Genomic DNA, 18,779 nt, shown 5'->3' with positions numbered 1-18,779 from the left:
TCCCTGATTAACTGGGACAACCTGGACCCTGGTTCCCAAATGTCTACCCATTTGTCCAGTGAACAGTTAACCAAGTCAATGACCGTCGGCTCTTTGGGAGAAGAACAGGGTGGGGCATCTTTACCATATAAACTCGTTGTGGCTCCTTCTTCCCAGGGACCTGGCCATTCCATCATTCAGTGGACTGTGGGTCTGAATGCTGGCCGGAAATCGGGTGGGGCTCCCCCCCTCCCCCGCGCCAAATATCCACCCTTGATTAGCTTTCAATCTTACAGATTGAGAAGCCGCTTTTCTGGGCCCATTTATTTGTCCCCTGGGAGTCCTTTCTCCTATTAGTTGTGTACAGAGGTCTCTGTGGGTCAGGCCTCCTGGCCACCATGGCAGCCCCCCTTGTTCCGATGATTGTGGGGAGTCTGGGTCTATGACAGCATGTCCTGCCATCTGCTCCGGCCTGTGGACACTTAACAGCGTCCCTCCAAGTGATGCTAGCGCCTCCTCACGGGCACGTTTCCTTTCGCTCTGGTGAGCAGAATGTCCCTCAGGTGCTCCTACCGGAAATAGTCACCTGGTGGGTTTTGCAGCCTTTCTTTACGCTCCCATCATCTGCAATGGCTTTATCCTCCACTTAGTGTTGGCCTCCTTTCTCCAAGCTTCCAAGAACCACCCTGGTGGCGTGTTGGCACTTTCTCCTAGAGCTATACCTGTGGGATTTCTGGCCCGTGGTGAGAATAAAATGCAGATCAGGTTTCAGTTGGCTTTATTACTTGTAGAACATCCTCTGGGCACCCTCTGTGGCCTGCACCTGGGGTGGACAGCTCCCTCTGCCCCCTCCCTGTGTGTGCCCCTGCCTGCCAGGCTTTGGGTGTGGGCTGCCCCAGGGGCGAGGTGCAGCGTGGGTGGAGGCCCCGTTCTTTGGTCAAGGGCAGGTCCTTGGGAAGGACTCAGCTCCACGTCTGGCAGCTTGGGACAAAAGCGCATCTCTCCCCTAGGGGCTGGTGGGCACTGAACCTCGGCAGCCCCTCCAGGCCTGTGCGGAAGAGGTGGGGTCCCGCTTTTCTCCTCCCCAGGTGTGGAACCAGAACGGCAAAAGCCCCTCCATCACCTTCGAGTACACATTGCTGCAGCCGCCGCACGCCCACCGCATCCAGCCTGTCTACTACAGCTTCTCCGAGCCCGCGTCCGAGAGCGCAGAGAGCCAGGAGCTGGACGGGGCCGCACTGCTGGGCTTCCTGCGGCACAACGGCTCCTTCTATGGCCAGGCCTCCTCCGAGCGCCTGGGCCTGGACAACCGGGTGTTTGGCCACCTGGGCCCGGGGATCGAGCTGGGTCTGAGCAAGGGCCAGGAGACCAACGAGGTGTGCGAGCAGGCCGGCGGCAGGGCCTGCGAGGGACCCCCTAGAGGCAAGGGCTTCCGAGGTAACCAAGAGGGACGGGATTGGGGCGGGGGCTTCCTAGGGAGAAGGGCCCTGGCCAGGCAAGGGGTCTTCAGTCCCCTGCAGCCTGCAGATGAGAGGCTTGCTACGTGCAGCTGTCTGGGGCAGGCAGGCCCATTTCAAATGAGCTCACATTCTGAGGTTCGGGGCAGACATGAGTTTTGGGGGGACCCAATTTAATCCGCTGCAGAGGTCAAGCAGATTTCCCTGCAAGAGATTATCCAGGCCTGCTTACACACACACCTCTACCTGGTGGTCTGCGTCCGCTCCCTGGGCAGAAACCTGCCCCTGGGAGGCTCCCGGTTCGGGTCTTTGCTGCCAGTCACACTGTTCCCCCCATCCCCCGCCCCCATGGGCAGCCCTCGCGCCCTCACAGGGGAGCACTTGAGAGTGAGCCACCTGTCTCCCTCGTAGACGGCAATGCCACCGGGACGGCTCTCGCGGGGGACAAGGATGACCAAGAGGTGGATGCACGTCTCACCTCTCAGCGGCTCCTCTCTGCCAATGTCATCTCCGACCAGCTCCTGGGCGCAGGCTCCGACTCCAGGGAGCTCCCCTTCAACGAGACTGGCAACAGCATCTTTGTGCAGGGCGCGCCGAGGAGCTCCCCGGCCGAGAGCCTCTACGTGGACTACGAGGAGAACGAGGGAGTCGGTGCTTATCTGCTCAATGGGTCCTACCTGGAGCTGAGCAATGACAGAGTGACCAACACCTCCTCTGAGGCCCCGTTCCCGAACGCCAGTGCCAGCCTCCCAGCCATGGCTGGGAACCGGACTCACAAGGCCAGGTAGGAGCTGGGGCTGCTGGTAGGGCTTGGTGGGTGAGGCCAGACCCCGGGGCAATGGGAGAGAGCCACTCCTGCCCAGGCTCCCCGCCCCCTGGATCTGAGTAGGAGGTCAGAAGCCTGGGTCTTAGGGAATCCTTCCCGCAAGTTTGGCCCGTGAGTTAGAGGGGCTGCTGAGCGCCCATGTGTGACTCCAACGCTGGTCGGGGGGAGGAGGAGGAGAACCGTTCTGAGTGGTCATCATGAGCCAAGCTCAGGCCAAGCATCCACGTGCGTGGAAACACCTGCCACAACCACCCTGAGTGTTAGGGCAGTTATAGGGACTCAGAGGGGTCACAGAGCCTGAAGGTCTGGGTTCTCAGTCTGGACAGTCTGGACACACAGCCGCTGGGTGTGAGGTGGACGCCCCGGGCTGCTCACTGAATGTGGAGTGGCTTAGCACCAACCTTCGCTGCAGGCCAGAGAGGAGACGGGGAGGGGTCCAGTGGGGTCCTTGGCCAGGGGGAGACCCCAGAATCAGGCACTGGGAATAAGGCCTTCTGCTTCAGGTAGCTGGAGCTACCTCTAGGATGTGTCAAGTAGGGGTCTACCTGGGGCCAGGCCCCCAGAGCCAGGGACACACCTGGAGACATCTGGATAGTTACACCTAGGGACACCTTGTCAGCCGCACCTGCAGATACCTGGACAGTTGCGGCTGGCTCTGGGTCGGAGGCAGTTGGGAGCAGGCCGGTCACCATCCTTACCAGGAGACGATCCCTGGTGACAAGGCCCTTGGGCCGATGATGGCCCCCAGGGAGGGTCCCCGCGCCTTTCCCCAGAAGTTCAGGGGCTAGCCCAGGCTGCTCAAGCCGAGCGAGTCAGGCTCGGCAACTGCTGGTGGTGGGCGTGGACTGGAGGGAGGAAGGACTCAATGGTTTTTGTTTTATCTTCCGAAGACCCACCCACACCCCTTGACTTTAGACACCAAACATGAATGGAGCCCTAACCAGGGCTGAGGATGCAGAGGTGGGCATCCTTGGGACCCTGGGGGACTGGGTTTGATAGAAGATTTGGGCTTCACTCATAAGGCCACATGGTTGGGGTGACCCTCTCACCCGTGAGCCTGGGGACAAGAGCAGCAAAGTGGCCCCCCTTAGCCTACCAGGGTGCTTGTGCCTTCTCTCAAGCTCTTTTCTGAGGTCCCCCCCGCCCAGTCACAGGGGACAGCCAGGGCGCATCTGGGACACCTCTTACAGGCTCTGGGTGGAATTCTTTGCAAATGTGGACAGAGTGAAGCTTCTGTGGCTGCCCTTCTTCTCACAGGGCCCACCAGGGCTGTCTGCTCACCAGCCCAGGGACCAAAAGCTTGCAGGGTATGGGGCCTTGGGGGCATGTGGGACCCAGCGGCGGGGAGGGGTGGCAGGCTTCGCTTCCAGGTGCATGTCCGAGTCTGAGAGGGGGGTTTATGGGCAAAGAGCCAGTGTTCACAATGAGCCAGCCCTTGCTGGTGGGACTGAGCCCGTTCCTGGAGGCTCCGAGCCTGGTCTCCGTATCTTTAGCCAGCCTCTTGTCAGATCCAGGCCTGCCTAGAGGATTACAATCTACCCCCAGTGGAAGCCTCGAATGAGGACTCAGGGAATAGAACCATCAGTAGCCCGCAGAATCTCCAGGGTGGGCCTGGCACTCTTGCAGGTGCCCAAGAAAGTTGGCGTCCCTCTCTGAACGGCTTTACCCGGGTGGCACAGAGGCCCAGCTGCCTCATGTGGCTTAAGGCGTGGAGAAAGCTCAGGAAGGAGTGTCGGGAGACCTGGGTCACCATCCCAACTTCCCGTGTGACTCAGACATGTCTCCCACCCGCTCCTGGCTTCAGGTTCCATGTCCCTGAGTGCGGGGCTAGGAGGAACCCCCAGGGCCCGCCAGTCGAGCAGCCCGGGATTCCCAGGCCAGATCACGCCTGCACGAACTTTTGGGTCCTTGAGCCACGCTGAAAGTGTCTCTCCTGCCCCAAACCCAGAGGACTCTTACCCATTCCTCAGCCCCCCGGGCGGCCTCCTGGGCCGCAGGAATCAATACAATCGATTGTCCACACTCAGAAAGCCCCGGCCAGTCAGCCAGTCGGGCGCGGGGAGATGGGGCGGCGCCCCCAGCCGGCTGCCATCAAAGGATGCTGCTGCTTGCTTGGAGACCAAAGATGGTCTTTAGAGATAAAGGACCCAGGGAGGCGGCGGGGAAACCACCAGCCAAAATAGCCCGGCGCGGCACGCTGTCCAAACACAGGAAGTCGCGTCTGCTCCGAGAGAGGCCGAAATCAAAGGGGCAGCTCAGAAAGGAAAGGTTATTTTCATCTCTTCGGAGCGGCCTCAAACAATCAAGGGAGGCCCCCCCAGTCACCAGAAGCAGACACTGGGAACCAGCACACGGAGACACAGGCTCTCTCTCTCCCCCACTGGCCTGGACGGGGGAAGAACAGCAAAGAGGCTTGCTGGTTCATTTGTAAACAAGACTCTCCTGCCTGGGTTGTCTGAGCCTAGAGCCCCACCGAGTCTGGCTGAAAGGGGCACTCTCTTCCTTCCAAAAGGAGGCAGGAGAGGGGCTGGTGGCTCAGAGATCCTGGGGGTGCTCGCTCCTTCCAAGAACAGAAGGCAGACGTTGCATTGTTGTGCAAATACGGGCCAGGTTTTTCAAGAGGGGTTCTGCTGGTCCCGACGACGTGGGCCCCGTGTAAGAGGGAGGTGTGGGCAGCCCCTCCAGAAATACCTTTTGTGCCTCAACCCCGAAGGGTTATTTTGAACCAGGCCGCTCTCTCTCGAGTCAAGAATGAGTCACGCAGCCTGCTGGCTAAGGAGTGTGTAATTAGTTGAAGATGGTGCTGCTTCCTCATGGGGGGCGGGGGGGCGGTGGGGCATGGGTGGGATCTCTTCTTCTCTTTTTGTTCTTGGGGAGAATTGAAAGCCATGGGAAGGAGGGCGGGGGACCCAGTCAGCAAGATTCATGTTCTCCGAGTCAGGCGTTAGGTAGTAGGTTTCCGGGCCCTTCCTTGCCCCGGGGAGCTGGATGCTCTCGCCCAGGTTTCCATGGGTCCCTTGCTCTGCGATGACAAGGTCTTCGGTGGGTGGGGAGCCCCATTTAAACATTTCTTTTCACTCTTGAGGAGGGAGGGGGGCCTTCCCCTTCCCATCCCGAGATCTATGAAAGGGAAGGGTTGGCTCTTGGTTGTGAAGCCACCAGGTGAGGGGCTCAGTGGTTTTGAGTGACCCTGAAACCGGCCACTGGCTCACAGTCTGCCCCACCTCCCCCCTGCTTTCTCCTCCTCAGCCTCCCCACCTCTCTCCCCCTCCCTGGGTTATGAGGCCACATTCTTCATAAGGTAGATTCATTCCTTAAGGTTGTGGGTGGATTATTCCCTGATTCTCAGAGCGAGATGAGCCTTCAGGGCCACATTCCCACGAGAGTGGACCACGGTGCTGGTCCACACAAGAAACCCCAGAAGTGGAGCGAGCTCCCAGATGAATCCAAACCAGTGTCCCGATCACAGAACCGAAAGGCAAGCCCTTCAGATTGTACGCCCTGGAACCTTCACTAAGCCTGACTACTGAGGTGGCAGAAGGCCCCCGGAAAGGGACCTGTGAATGTGTCCATGCAGAAGCCTCGTGGAAGGGTGGCGGCTATGGGCGGTGGTCAGCCAGCCCCTCGGGCTTGGGGCACCGGGGCAGGGTCCGGTGTGAGAGGGATGCCGAGGCCCGAAGGATGCCGTCAGCCAGGCCATCACGCCACGTCCCGTTCTGGGGGCTGCGGGGCTCCGTGGGCCGCCTTCAAGCTCCGGCGGCCACATCTCAGAGCAGAGGCTGGGGCGCCACTTCCCTCCTCCCCCGCTGAGTCCAAACCCAGCCTGCATGTTGGATATGGAGGCTGGGCCCCAGCACACCAACTGGTTCAAAGAAGCAAACAGTCCTAACAATAGTTGGCTTCAGCCGCGCGGGCTCTGGCCAAGAATCATAGCTGGTTGCTGGCGCGGACCCAGCTTGCTTTCCCCTGCACAACAGCCATCACAGACCTGGGCAGAGGCGTCTGGAGGGGACCGGCCACTCCCCTGTCTGCAGCTGAGCTTTGCTGCTTTGATCCTTGGAGGCTGAATGGCTCGCGTCCCCATTCAAGCTGAGTCCCGGCTGAGGGAGGCCGCAAGAGAGAATTCCGGCACGTTCTCAGCAGAGAAGGTGCCTTCCGAGGTCCCTTGTGGGGGAGTAGAGAAAAGGAATCCACTTGCCCATGCTAGAAGGCGACAGTGGGAAGCCGGCGCGTGTGTGGGGAGCCGTGGCCATGCGGGCGAGCCCCGAACTCGCCCCCAGCCTGGAGCTTGGGCCTGCCGTGCCGTGTGCTTGGACGGCCCTCGGTCTACAACAGAAAGGCAAATGTCGCTCTGTCCTAGAGCGTGCCTCCCTGCGGTGCTCCCTCCGGTCCTCCGTTCTAGACGGCGGCGGGGGGACTGACCCTCACAGTGCGGACCCTGCCCGGGGCCAGGGCCGGCACGCTGTTCCCTGAGGGCACGGCCTCGGGGGGAGCTCATGCCCAGAGCCCCGTGGGGAGGGCTCATCCGCTTCTCTGCGTCTCCCTTTCAGGACCAGGCCCAAGGCACGCAAGCAAGGCGTGAGCCCAGCGGACATGTACCGGTGGAAGCTCTCGTCCCACGAGCCCTGCAGCTCCACCTGCACCACAGGTACGAGTCACCTGCAGGGCAGCACCTGCTCAGCCCGCCTCCACGGCGGGGCTGCAGCTGCGGGCCCCCCCCCCGCCCACAGGGAGCTGGTCTGGTGATCCCCTGATGGGGCGACGGCATGAGGGGACAGGAGTTGGTGTCCTTGTGCTCCCGGCAGTGTGGGGACCACAGTCAGGCCCGGCCTCCTGGGGGTGAGGCGGGCTGCCCCAAGCACTCCCTCATCTTCGTGTATTTTGTTAGGGCAGACATCGTTTTGGTTAAGAGTAAGACCGACCAAGTGGTGAGGATTTTACTTTTGTTTGCAGCAACCTGGGAAGGGGAACTCGCCCCATGAGGGAATGGGACAGATTCTAGGACCTTGCCAGGGGAGCAGGTGGGAGGGGAAGAGAGACCCCCCCCTTGGTGGCCCCTAGACAGACACATGTGGTTAGTTAGTAAGCGTTGAGCTGAGATTCGAACCCATGTCTGTCTGCCCACATGGCCACTGCCGCATTCGGACGCTGGCCACAGCCCCCTGGGACCTGGGTTCCCTCCCCTGGGGGCTGCTGTAAGCTCAGACGTCAGACCCAGGGCCTGCGCCCATGGGAAACATTTAGGGAGACCCCGAGTGCCGCCTCGCCCATGCTTGGGACTTCGTGTTTGGGTTTGGTCAACACCCGGGGCTGCCGCTTAAATGTGTGATGCTCTCCACCCTGCCCCAGCAACCCCCAAATTGGCCCCTGCAGTCTCCAGCCAGTGAGGAGGATGAGGCAGGCCACTGGTGGACCCTGGGCAGCTGGTGGACCAGGTTGGGTCACGTAGACCTCCTGCAGCCCCGGTTGGCATAGGTGATGTCCGAGGGAGGAGCTGGGGAGGTGGCCCCACAGGGTTCTGAACACACTGTAGGTCCTTAGGGAGGACCTGTCGGTTAGGGAGCTTGGGCCCCTCGTGCTATTGCAAGAGCCTCCTGAGCTGGGTGCAGGGCATGCCAAGTTTGCCCCCGGATGTTGTGGGGGCATGAGGCCAGCTTTGCAGGGTGTGCACTGAGCACGGGAGCTGCACCGTCTGGCCGACCACACCACGTGCCCTCGGCAAGTTGCTGAGTCTCTCTGAGCCTCAGTTTTCTACCTGTAAAATGGGACGCGCACCTCCGCCAAGGTGGTTGTGAGGATGGAAGCAAAAGGAGGAGTAAGCTGTCATGGCCAAAGCTCAGCACGTGGGCACCGCCTCTACGTGGCCACCACCCACCTATCGCCAGGCCGCTGGTCTTGGGAGGGAGCCACGGGAGCCACCTCACTGGGCTGGCCCAAGGGGGCTGGGCACGTGGGGGGCGCTGTTGGAGGGTCTGCTTTGCCAGAGGCTGTCTCGGGAGGGCACAGACCGGTTTGCACAGAGTCCCCCAGTCTCCCCGGGACGCTGCAGGTGCTGGAATTGTCCTGAAACATTATGTCTGGGAGCCGCTCCTGTCCCCCCCGGACACAGTGCTGCCTGGGGAGGTGACAGCGCTGGAGATGGTGGTGAGGGGCCTGATGGCTGGCCCTGGGTGGAAGACAGCCCCCCTGGGGGCGGGGGAGACACAGAGCCACTTCTCCTCGGCCACAGAGTAGCCAGGCAGGGGGACGGGCTGGCTTTGCCTCTTGTGGCCCAAGGGGCACAGCAGGATGAAAGAAGAAAGGAAGCGAGAAAGATTTGGGCTCTGCTCTAGGAAGCACTTTCCTTTAGCTGAGGATCTCCAGGAGTGAAATGAATGGCCCCGGTAGAGGGTGAGTTCCCCATCACCACGGAGGCACCCAGCTCGGCCCAAATGGCACGTGGCAGAAATGGCAGAGTTGGGTTCCAGCTGAATGGCCCCCCTGCCACCACCTCCCACACACGCTATCGAATTCGAAGCTCGCGACTGTGGCCGACTACTCTTGACATCCCGTTCTGCGGGGTGCCGAGGCCAGGCCGGGTGGTGGTGGGGTGACATGCCTTCTGTGGCCTGGGCAGTGTCACGGGCACACAGCAGGGGCCCCTTGGCACATCCGGGGTGAGGGCTGGGGGTAGCGGGGCCAGCAGGCCCTGAACCTGGCCCCCTGCCAGTGCAGGACGCCAATCTGTGTTTCATGCGCTCCAGCTCCCTGCTCGCTTTTGCTTAAAGGGAAGGCCCCGTGCGTAAGGAGGCTTGAAAAGCACCGTGCTCAAGACTGATGTAATGAAGAAAATTGGTACCTCGATTCTCCTAGCATCTTGGAGAGGTCCCCAACTTGGGGACGACCAAGCTGAGGCCTGGGGAGTCTGACAGTATTCACGAGATGAGGGAGACACTGAGCTGGGTCTTGAGCCCCAGTAGCTTTTGCTCAAGACCTGCCATGTTTCCAGTCAATGGGAAGGTCTGAATGGATAATCAGGCACTTGGCGAGGGTCTGCAAGTCCCCAACCCTGGACCTCCCTGGGCCCCAGAGCTGGTGTCTCCGAGGCCTGGAACATTCCAAGCAGACCTGGCCAGGAAGGCGGCCTCCCCCTCAGAGAGGGCGAAAGACGACACAGCCCAGTGCTGCAGCCTGGCTCGTCCTTTACGGAAAAAAGAAAAAATCCCCTTGTAGGCTGCTTCCCAGGCTGTTCCGTTCCATCCAGGGCTGGGGCTTGGAGAGGCAGCAGCTTTTAGACACGCGCCGCTGGGAAGGGAGGGCTGGGGCTCTCCATCAATGGGAAGTTGATTTCCTCCTGGGGGACCGGCAGCTCCATTGAGGAGGACCCCATTATCTCCATCATTCAGGGGCTGGGTCCCCCCATCTCTCTCTCCCTCTCTCTCTCTCACACACACACACACACACACCAGCAACAACAAACCCTAACCCCACCTGGCCTTCACTGATGCTAACAAATCTCCCTGAGTCATCCTGCTTCCTTTGTAGGGACCCAACCACTGTTCAGTGAATTTGGCTCTTGTGACAACTCAGTGCCAAGTGCAGGGGTGCAGGGGCAAGAAGACCAAAGGAGTAGAAGATGGAGGGGGGGGGTGTCAAAGAACTAACCATATTGGGTGAGGGCTGGCCCTTTACACATCGTCCCCCTGATGGGATTTACGGAGAACTGGGGAACCAAGGAAGGTAAACACACATCGTAGTGATTAAAGGAAGTTCAAGAGAGTTGGATGAGGATTAAGGTGTGCCATAGGAGGGCAGGGAGAGTCTGAAGGTCAAATATGACACCTGGGGGGAGCTAGAAAGGGCTGGAATGGTGAGAGTTTCCAAACATATCCATCCACCCACCCACCCACCAACCTATCCATCCTTCCATTTACTCACCAAACTTTCCATCCATTCATATTCATCTATTCATATCAACTATCCATCCATATCCATCTATTCATATCCATCCATAACTATCCATCCATCTACCCATATCCATCCATCCATCCACCCACAACCTGTCTGTCCATCCATCCATCCATCCATCCATCCATATCCATCCATATCCATCCATCCACCCACAACCTATCCATGCATCCATGCATCCATGCATCCATGCATCCATGCATCCATATCCATCCATATGCATCCATTCACCCACAACCTATCCATACATCCATCCACCCATCCATCCATCCACCCATATCCATCCATCCATCCATCCATGTACACACAACCTATCTATTCATCCATCATCCATCCATCCATCCATCCATCCATCCATCCATCCATCCATCCACCTATCCATCTACCTACCCACCCTCCCATTTACTCACCCATAGATGGGTAGTTGCTGTAAGAATGAAGATTAGTGACGCCTGGCTGTATGTGCCTCTGCACCCCTATAAGGGCCAAATGAGCCCAGGGTCTGTGACATATGAAGTGGATGCCCAGTCTGAGCTGGATGGGATAGGGGTGGAGGTGGGGGTGCAGAGAGGGATCAGACCCCGAGACATGGGCAGGGAGAGAGTTCATATCCACAAAGCTGTCCTCACTGGGCTCTGCCACTGTTCTGTAAGCTGGTTACTGTCATTATCCTCAGTTTAAACCAGGGAAGCTCTGAGAGGTCAGGTGACTTGTCTGTGGTCCCATGGCCCATCTGCTGGTCTCCAAAGGATTCGCTTGTGGCTCATGGGCCCTTCCCTTGTCCTGAACCAGGGGTCATGTCGACCTATGCCATGTGCGTCCGCTATGATGGCATCGAGGTGGACGACAGCTACTGTGATGCCCTGACCCGTCCTGAGCCTGTCCAGGAGTTCTGCGCCGGGAGGGAGTGCCAGCCCAGGTACCTGCCACCCAGCGCCCGGGGCAGGGGGTGTGGGGGCACCTGGGGGTCTGCTTTGCCTCTGCCCAGAGGAGCAGCAGGCTTTAGCTAGCATCCTGCTCCCACGACGGGCTTTGTGGGCAGGGGACTGTGGGGTGGGGGTACGAAACTGGCCTGCCAGTCCTCTGCCATGTCCCACACTGCCTCACAGATGGTCAGAGACCAAGCCCTAAGCGTGTCCTCTTCCCAGGCACGACCAGACGGGGTCCCCAGAGGAGCCCGAGGCTACGCACCTGTCCTCTTCTGGCTGGCTCCATCCGGGCCCTCTGCTCCCTGCATATATGCTCCCTTCTGAGAAGCTGGTTATGTCGCCCTGGGGGCCTGCCCTTCCCCCTTGGAGTCCCCATGGGGGGCAGCACAGGGCTCTGGGACACTGAAGCATGACCTCGAGTAGGAGAAGGCGGGAGGGCACTTTGGGAAGGAAGGAGCAGCGTGAGCAAGGGAGCAAGGCCAGGACGTGGTCCTGAGAGGCTGGAAAGCCAGGTGGTGTGTGCGGAGGGGAGAACAGGTGGAGGCCACATGGGTTCCTAGGCAGGCTGGCCAAGCTCATGCTCTGGGCACCAGCTCCCGGCACCGGTGCCCCCCCCCCAACCTTGGGCGGCTCCCGGGGGGCTCAGGGTCATCTGGGCAACAGCCTCCACCCTGGGGCCTCACCAGCTTCCTGGCTGGCTTCGCCTAGTGTGATTTTGGACACGGTCGGGGGGATTGCGTGGGGTCCCCGCCGCAGGAAGGAAGGTGGGGTCTCTGAAGGCCGGCCCCTCCCGAGGCAGGTGGGAGACCAGCAGCTGGAGCGAGTGCTCACGCACCTGCGGCGAGGGCTACCAGTTCCGCATCGTGCGCTGCTGGAAGATGCTGTCCCCCGGCTTCGACAGCTCCGTGTACAGTGACCTGTGTGAGGCGGCCGAGGCCGTGCGGCCCGAGGAACGCAAGACATGCCGCAACCCAGCGTGCGGGCCCCAGTGGGAGATGTCCGAGTGGTCCGAGGTGAGCGTGTGCGCGGCCAAGCCTGGCCCGCGGGCTCAGGGTCCGCGCGCTTCGGGGCAGCCCTGACCCCCGCCCCACCCGCTTCCTCGCAGTGCACGGCCAAGTGTGGGGAGCGCAGCGTGGTGACCAGGGACATCCGCTGCTCGGAGGACGAGAAGCTGTGTGACCCCAACACCAGGCCCGTGGGGGAGAAGGACTGCACGGGCCCCCCCTGCGACCGCCAGTGGACTGTCTCCGACTGGGGCCCGGTGAGGGCAGGGCCTGGATGGGGCGGTGCGCGCGGGGCTGGGGGCCCCTCTTCACCTCGCGGTGCCTCAGTCTCCCTGTTCGTCTCCAGTGAGGATGTGGGGTTAGAACACCTAACCAGCCGTTCTCCCTGCTATGACGAGGAATCTAAACCTTTATCCGAAAACACGATCCCTTCTCAAGTCCTCCCCATCTGTCTGCTTGTGTGTCTGTCTCTGTGTCCCTCGTCTGTAAGTCAGACACTCAGCCGCTCACCAGGGTCCCCTCTGGGTGCTGGGTACACGGGTGACCTTTTTAGGTAATTTAGGTGTGCTTTTCTGTGTCTGTTTTTCACCGAGTATGGAATATTTCTGTAATTAGAACAGAAAATGTTATTTAAAAAGTGGTTGCCGTGGCAACCGCTCCCTCCCCCATGCTGCCTGGGGAGCTTGTCCTCTCTGGGAAGCGGCAGCGGGGGGCGGCGGGGGACGTGGACAGGGCCCTGCCTCTAACCCCGGCCTCCCCGCTGCAGTGCAGTGGAAGCTGTGGCCAGGGCCGTATGATCAGACACGTGTACTGCAAGACCAGTGACGGCCGGGTGGTGCCCGAGTCGCAGTGCCAGACGGAGACCAAGCCTCTGGCCATCCATCCCTGCGGGGACAAGAACTGTCCCGCCCACTGGCTGGCCCAGGACTGGGAGCGGGTGAGTGCCCCGAGCCAGCAGCCTGGGAGAGCAAGCGGCCGAGAGCCAGGTGGCCAGAGGGACAGATGGGTCATACGGGGAATTAATTGCACATTGCGATGGCACGATTCACTACAAATTAATTTGAAATAGAAAAAAGGCCCCAAGGGAAGAACACCCCTTAAAACTTGCCAAATCTAAGGAGGCAAGTGCTGGATGAGGCATGTTGAATGGGTCGTGTTTCCCCTGCCCCTCTCGGTCCCCACTTTCCAGATTTAGGGAAAACCAGGGTGGGCGGGGGGGGGGGGCGGGCACTCAGCCATTTGCTCCCACAACCACCTCGTCTGCCCACTGACCAGCCAGTCACTGACTTGCCCCTCGGGACGAGTCGTTCTCGCCAAGTTGCTGTGGGTGGACCACTATTAGCCGAGTCCTGTTGGGACAAAGTGTCATTAACCATTCTGTTTGAAAACAGATGGTTTTGTAGTCAATTGCTTTTGATCAGATGTGTCTGGGGCCAAATGGTTATCAACCAAGAGTTCTCAGCCGATTTCCCAGGGATGCAAACGTTTTCACCCGTTGTTGGTGACCAAGCCCTATGGCTGCAGTCACACACGTGCTGTGTTCTGGTCCCCCTGGCCTCTGGCCTCTGACCCGGCCCCATCTGTCCCCTGGCCTCAGTGTAACACCACTTGCGGCCGGGGTGTGAAGAAGAGGCTGGTCTTGTGCATGGAGCTGGCCAACGGGAAGCCACAGACCCGCAGCGGCCCCGAGTGCGGGCTGGCCAAGAAGCCCCCCGAGGAGAGCACCTGCTTCGAGAGACCTTGCTTCAAGTGGTACACCAGCCCGTGGTCAGAGGTGAGCGCCCTGCAGGCCCCTCTGCCCCCTCGGGCCAGCCCTGAGTTCTGGTCCTGCCACGGTACCTCGCCCCCGCCCCAAGTGCCCCTCACTCACCCCCTCCATGGTCTCCTAGTGTGTCCTTAGCAACAATGTCCCTCCTGGGCCCCCAGGCCCCTCTCCACCTAATGATGTCATCTGCTCTCAAGAGGTGGCACAAGGGGAGGCCCGAAGTGGTCTTTGAGCATCACCGAGTGGGGTGGGGACAGAGAACAGGAGCCCCAGGGCCAGTGCCGCTGTGGCTAGGCTGTGCCACCTGGAGTTTCCAGAGCCTCTGGCCTCAGTGTCCTCATGGGCCAGCTCTGGACACTATGGGGATGACGCAGGGGTGTCACATGGGACGGGGAGCCCTGGACACTCAGCCGTGATGTTCTGCAGTGTGCCTCAGACATCATACCCAAGGATTTCCACGGTCTTGGTTGTTAGGATGGTGGAGGCCAAATCCCTAAACCTTAGAGTTCAAGGTGAAGATTTGTAGAGTCTATAAGACAGGGTGAGTCTGGGGATTCTATGAGTGCTGCCCCCCTCCCAGAGGGTGAGCCCCAGGCTCAGGGTTCTCCGTGGAAAGACCTGTGGTGACGTGAATCTTGCCCTAGATGGGACCTCTGCTTCCTACAGCACGCATGCTCATTCAAGAGCAAAAACACACACATTTATTCATACTGTGTTGCCCACAGAAGGACCCACCTGGGGAGAGGAAAGGGGCTGAGGGTGGGGCGGAGGCTTCCAGACGAGGCGTGGGCAGAGCCAGGGTCCAAAGGGTGAACAGGCGTCCAAGGGCCAGGAGGGTCTAGTGGCTACAGAGAGCAGAGCGAGGCATGTCAGGGGGCCAAGTCTCCCCCCGAGTGGCAGCGCCTGGCTGGGAGGGGGGGATGGGGAGGGCATCAGGTGGGGCTGGGAGGCTGCTGAAGTTTGCCTGGGGCTCTAGGCCCCCAGGAACCAGCTTCAGAAGATGGGGGTGGCTGTGGGGGTGGGGCCAGGACCTACTGGTCCCAGTGCAGGTGCTGTGCTGGGGGTTGGGTGCCATGACCTGGAAGGGAGGAAAGCCACAGAGAGGGAGCAGACCCCCCCAGATGTCCTGAGAGCGCTGGGGGAGGGACATCCCCGTATTGCTCTGTTGACAATGGGTGGGTGAGGGGTGACTGACACAGATGGACCACGGTGGGCGTGTGGGCCTCTGGCATCTTGTCCCTGTGGCTGCCCCTCCCTGGGATGCGGGCTCAGTAAGAGCTCACACTCCCAGCTGTCCTCTCTACTCCCCGGGGGCAGAGGGTTCCCTCTGGGGCTACAGCCAGAGGCTCCTCGGGGAACCCACCCGTGGTGGGCGGTCCTCTGTGCTCAGTGCCAAGCTGGCCTCCTCTTGCCTCCTGCCCGGGCCAACCGCCCACGCTGGGAGTGGGTGGGTGTCCTCCCGGCTAAGTCTTAATCAGTTAAATGGGAGGCTGGGTCCAGGGCTGGGGCCTCCCACCCTTCGCCCCCTTGGGGAATTGAGGGCTCAGGCCCCAGATGTGCCTGGGTGATGTGGGGTCACCCATATCAGGGGGAACAAGAGAGAGCCACTGCCTGTCAGATCTCGGCAGGAGGATGACGGGGCAACTGGGGTCAGCAGATGTCCCTGGTGTTCTGGGTAGCTCAGCAGGGTTTTCCAAGGGGAACATCTGGACGGGGGAGCCTCCGGTGGGAGTGGCGACTTTGGAAGATGGGTTTAACTGGCCCACGACAAACAGTGTTTTACTGGAGTGGGAAACCAGCATTCTCCCTCGGCCATGGCCCCATGTGTCTGGAATGTTCTGTCTCACGGGCCCCGGGGAAGCTGAGACCAAAGGACCCACCCAGGGACAGTGGGGAGAGGAGGGGCCCACTGCTTCAAGGTGCAAATGTGTGGTGAAGCTGAGTGGCCCTGGGTGGGGATGAGCGTCAGGCTTCTTGTCCACCCCCCGCCCCCCACTGAGACTCAGCAGCCTGGGGGGAGGGGTGGGAGTCCCTCTTTGGCTGGAAACCCTGTCCTGCCAGGTTGGGAGGGGGGGACTTCAGTCATTTTCTCTCTCTCATCAGTGCACCAAGACCTGTGGGGTGGGCGTGCGGATGCGAGACGTGAAATGCTACCAGGGAACGGACATCGTCCGGGGCTGCGACCCGCTGGTGAAGCCTGTCGGCAGGCAGGCCTGTGACCTGCAGCCCTGCCCCACAGAGCCCCCAGGTGAGAAGGGGGAGGCCGACAAACGTGGGCAGAGCCAGGGCCTGAGGGATGAGCAGGTGTCAGCCAAGGGGCCAGGAGGGTCTGGTGGCTGGGGACACCAAGTCCTATGGGGGAGCAAAGGCTCCACCCCTCCTCCCCCCACCTGCCCCCGAATGGCTGAACCCGGCTAGGAGGTGAGGGTGGGCAGGGCGGCAGGTGAGACCTAACTGGGGCTCAGGGTCCCCAGGAGCCATGCCAAGGTGGGCATCTGGCTTCAGAAGATGGGGCCAACTATGGGCAGACACCAGCGTATCCAGGATGACTCAGCCTGAACGGGATACACAGCTCAGGTGCTGGGCACGGGCGGGCGGGTGGCGAGGGCTGATGGAGGGCTTGAGTGCCTGGAAGAGGGGCAGGGTGCTAGGCTCTGTGGGGGCCCCAGGGCGGGTGATGAGTCGCTTCACACCTGTTCCATAGCGGGGATGCCTGTGGGCCTGTGGACCTCCTGGGAAGTGAGGTCAAGGACTCCCCCCAACCCTGGCTCTGGGTGTCACCATTCTTATGCACAGATCAAACCACTGGGGGGATATCGGCAGGAAAGGGGTGGCAGAGGAATAGCGCTCGAGGGCCCCAAGTGGGGTGGGGGGCCCGTTGCCCCTGCACCTAGAAACGGGCAGGTAGGGGCCACCGGCCCCCAGGTGCTCTGCTGCCTCGGACCACCCCCGAGTGGACCAAGCTCCTGCAGTTGAGGAGAGGAGGCAGTGGGGTGGGGGTGGGGGTGGGGGTGGGGGTGGGTCCCGCCCTGTTGAGTTTTCACCCCTTGGCCACCTCTGATGCCCCCCACCGCGTCCCTTCCCTAGATGACAGCTGCCAGGACCAGCCAGGCACCAACTGCGCCCTGGCCATCAAGGTGAACCTCTGCGGTCACTGGTACTACAGCAAGGCATGCTGCCACTCCTGCAGACCCCCTCACTCCTAGGCCCTGCCGCCGCCCCTCGGAGACCCGAGCGCCCCGCCCCTGGGGCCACCCCGCAGCTCCTGGGGTCCCTCCACGGACACCCCTCCCGAGGGCGCCCGGGCTGTGAAGACGAGACACTGAGCCTCTGCTCTCCCCCGGGGAGGGAGAGCCCCCGACAGAGCCGTCCCTGCCTGGGAAGGCGTTCTTGGAGCTACGAGGACGGCGTGCTTGCGGTTCCCACGCCCCAGCACCCAGCCCGGGCCCCAGCCCCACCCAAGGGGCCTGGGAACGTCCCCTCTCCCTCCGGGGCTGTGGGGTCGAGGAGGGCCGGGGCGGCCGGGAGATCCAGGCGCCACCTCGGACCCGGATCCTGTTTAGGCGTGCTCCTTCCAGAGGAATTGTATCTCGCAACGAGCGTCCCCTTGCCTCGTTATACGAAGCTCTCGCGCACGGAGGGACCCGCTGCACTTTAGGCCCCGGGAGAGGCACTGCTTCTCACGGCACGCTGGGATATGGTCGTCAGTCAGTACTCCTGTATGTTAATAAAGTGGTCGTATTTATGGCGGCGTCGCGGGTTCCCAGGGGCTCCGGCAGGAGGGCTGGGGTAGCTGTCGGGCTCTGAGAGCCAGGCCGTCCAGCTCGCGAGTTCAGGAAGATTTGCTGGGGCCTCGGCCGAGGGGCAGAGTCTCCCTGAGGAGGTGACAGTCGGGGGCAAGCACGCAGAGGTGGGGTGCCTGCAGGGGTGAGGGGGACGGGGCACATCAGGACTCCGACATTGTACTCAGAACTGAGCCAATCTCACGCCCACTCGCTGGTGTGGAAGCTGGGGATGGCGCGGGGGGTGGGGCTGGAGGAATCGCCTGCCCCGAACCTCCGAACCTCCGGAGAAAAACCCCCACTTTGGGGTGTGTAGGGAAGGAGGAGGAAATCGGGAGGGCAGGGCAGGCCCCACACTGGGCGCTCGAGAACACCCTCCATCATTACTGTTTCTGGGCCTCATAGGACTACTTGATCTGGAGGGCTTCCTGGGGGAGGTGATATTTCGGCCGGTCCAGCAGCAGGAGTCCTTCTCCTGGATGAAGGGGTGGGAAGGGTGTGCAGAAGAGAACGCAGCGAGCACAAAGTCTCCAGGGGAAGGGTGGGGGGGTGTGGAAGACGCTGAAAGCAACTTGCTCTGGCTTCGGTGGAGGGAAGGAAGACCTGGGTGTCCACCCACCTCCGGAAGTGAGACTGCCACAGGGCCCAGGAGGCCACAGGGATTGTCTCCTTTGGCGACAGGTGGCAGGAGGGCAGGTGGCTTCCCTGGGATGTGCCGCCAGCCGCTTCCCCAAACCGGGGCCAGAGCCGGGTTCACCGCACGGGGCTGCGATGGGGATGGATGCTGAAGGTCACTGAGGCCGTGGGCTTGCATGAGGTCCCCAGCTCGGTTCCAGGGGAGGTGGGCCACCGCAATCCAGGGGTCTGGGTCTCCCTGATGCACCCCTCTGCTGTGCCTTGTTGTCACCCCCTCCTCCCCCTCCTCCCCCTCTCTTCGGCCTTCCGCCCCCATCCTGCTTTCCAACAACACTCACTGTGCCCTTACTGTGTGCCAGGCTCTGCGTCATGGGCTTCCTAAGAGCCCCATGAAGCGGGCATCGCTATCTCCCCACCGTGTTGGTGTTAGCACAGGCCCAGAGATCATCCACCA

The 18,779-nt window shown here is 61.2% G+C and overlaps 1 protein-coding gene across 1 annotated transcript in view; it reads left to right on the top strand.

Moving 5' to 3' along the window:
- Positions 1–17,646, top strand: part of ADAMTSL2 (ADAMTS like 2) — a 34,085-nt gene extending 16,439 nt beyond the window's left edge. Inside the window, exons 10-19 of the mRNA XM_035015507.1 lie at positions 1,068–1,416; positions 1,848–2,220; positions 6,813–6,910; positions 11,002–11,128; positions 11,938–12,151; positions 12,244–12,399; positions 12,909–13,079; positions 13,740–13,916; positions 16,011–16,155; positions 16,995–17,646. Of these exons, the coding sequence (XP_034871398.1) occupies positions 1,068–1,416; positions 1,848–2,220; positions 6,813–6,910; positions 11,002–11,128; positions 11,938–12,151; positions 12,244–12,399; positions 12,909–13,079; positions 13,740–13,916; positions 16,011–16,155; positions 16,995–17,113 (1,929 nt within the window). The 3' untranslated portion in view covers positions 17,114–17,646. The remainder of the gene's footprint in view (positions 1–1,067; positions 1,417–1,847; positions 2,221–6,812; positions 6,911–11,001; positions 11,129–11,937; positions 12,152–12,243; positions 12,400–12,908; positions 13,080–13,739; positions 13,917–16,010; positions 16,156–16,994) is intronic.
- Positions 17,647–18,779: the final 1,133 nt, after the last annotated feature.

The sequence above is a fragment of the Mirounga leonina genome, unplaced genomic scaffold (assembly GCF_011800145.1).
Source record: "Mirounga leonina isolate KUSES-001 unplaced genomic scaffold, KU_Mleo_1.0 Mir_170, whole genome shotgun sequence".
Taxonomy (NCBI): domain Eukaryota; kingdom Metazoa; phylum Chordata; class Mammalia; order Carnivora; family Phocidae; genus Mirounga; species Mirounga leonina.
The sequence above is the reverse complement of the archived record's forward strand: the minus strand, read 5'-3'. Positions and strand labels throughout refer to the sequence as shown.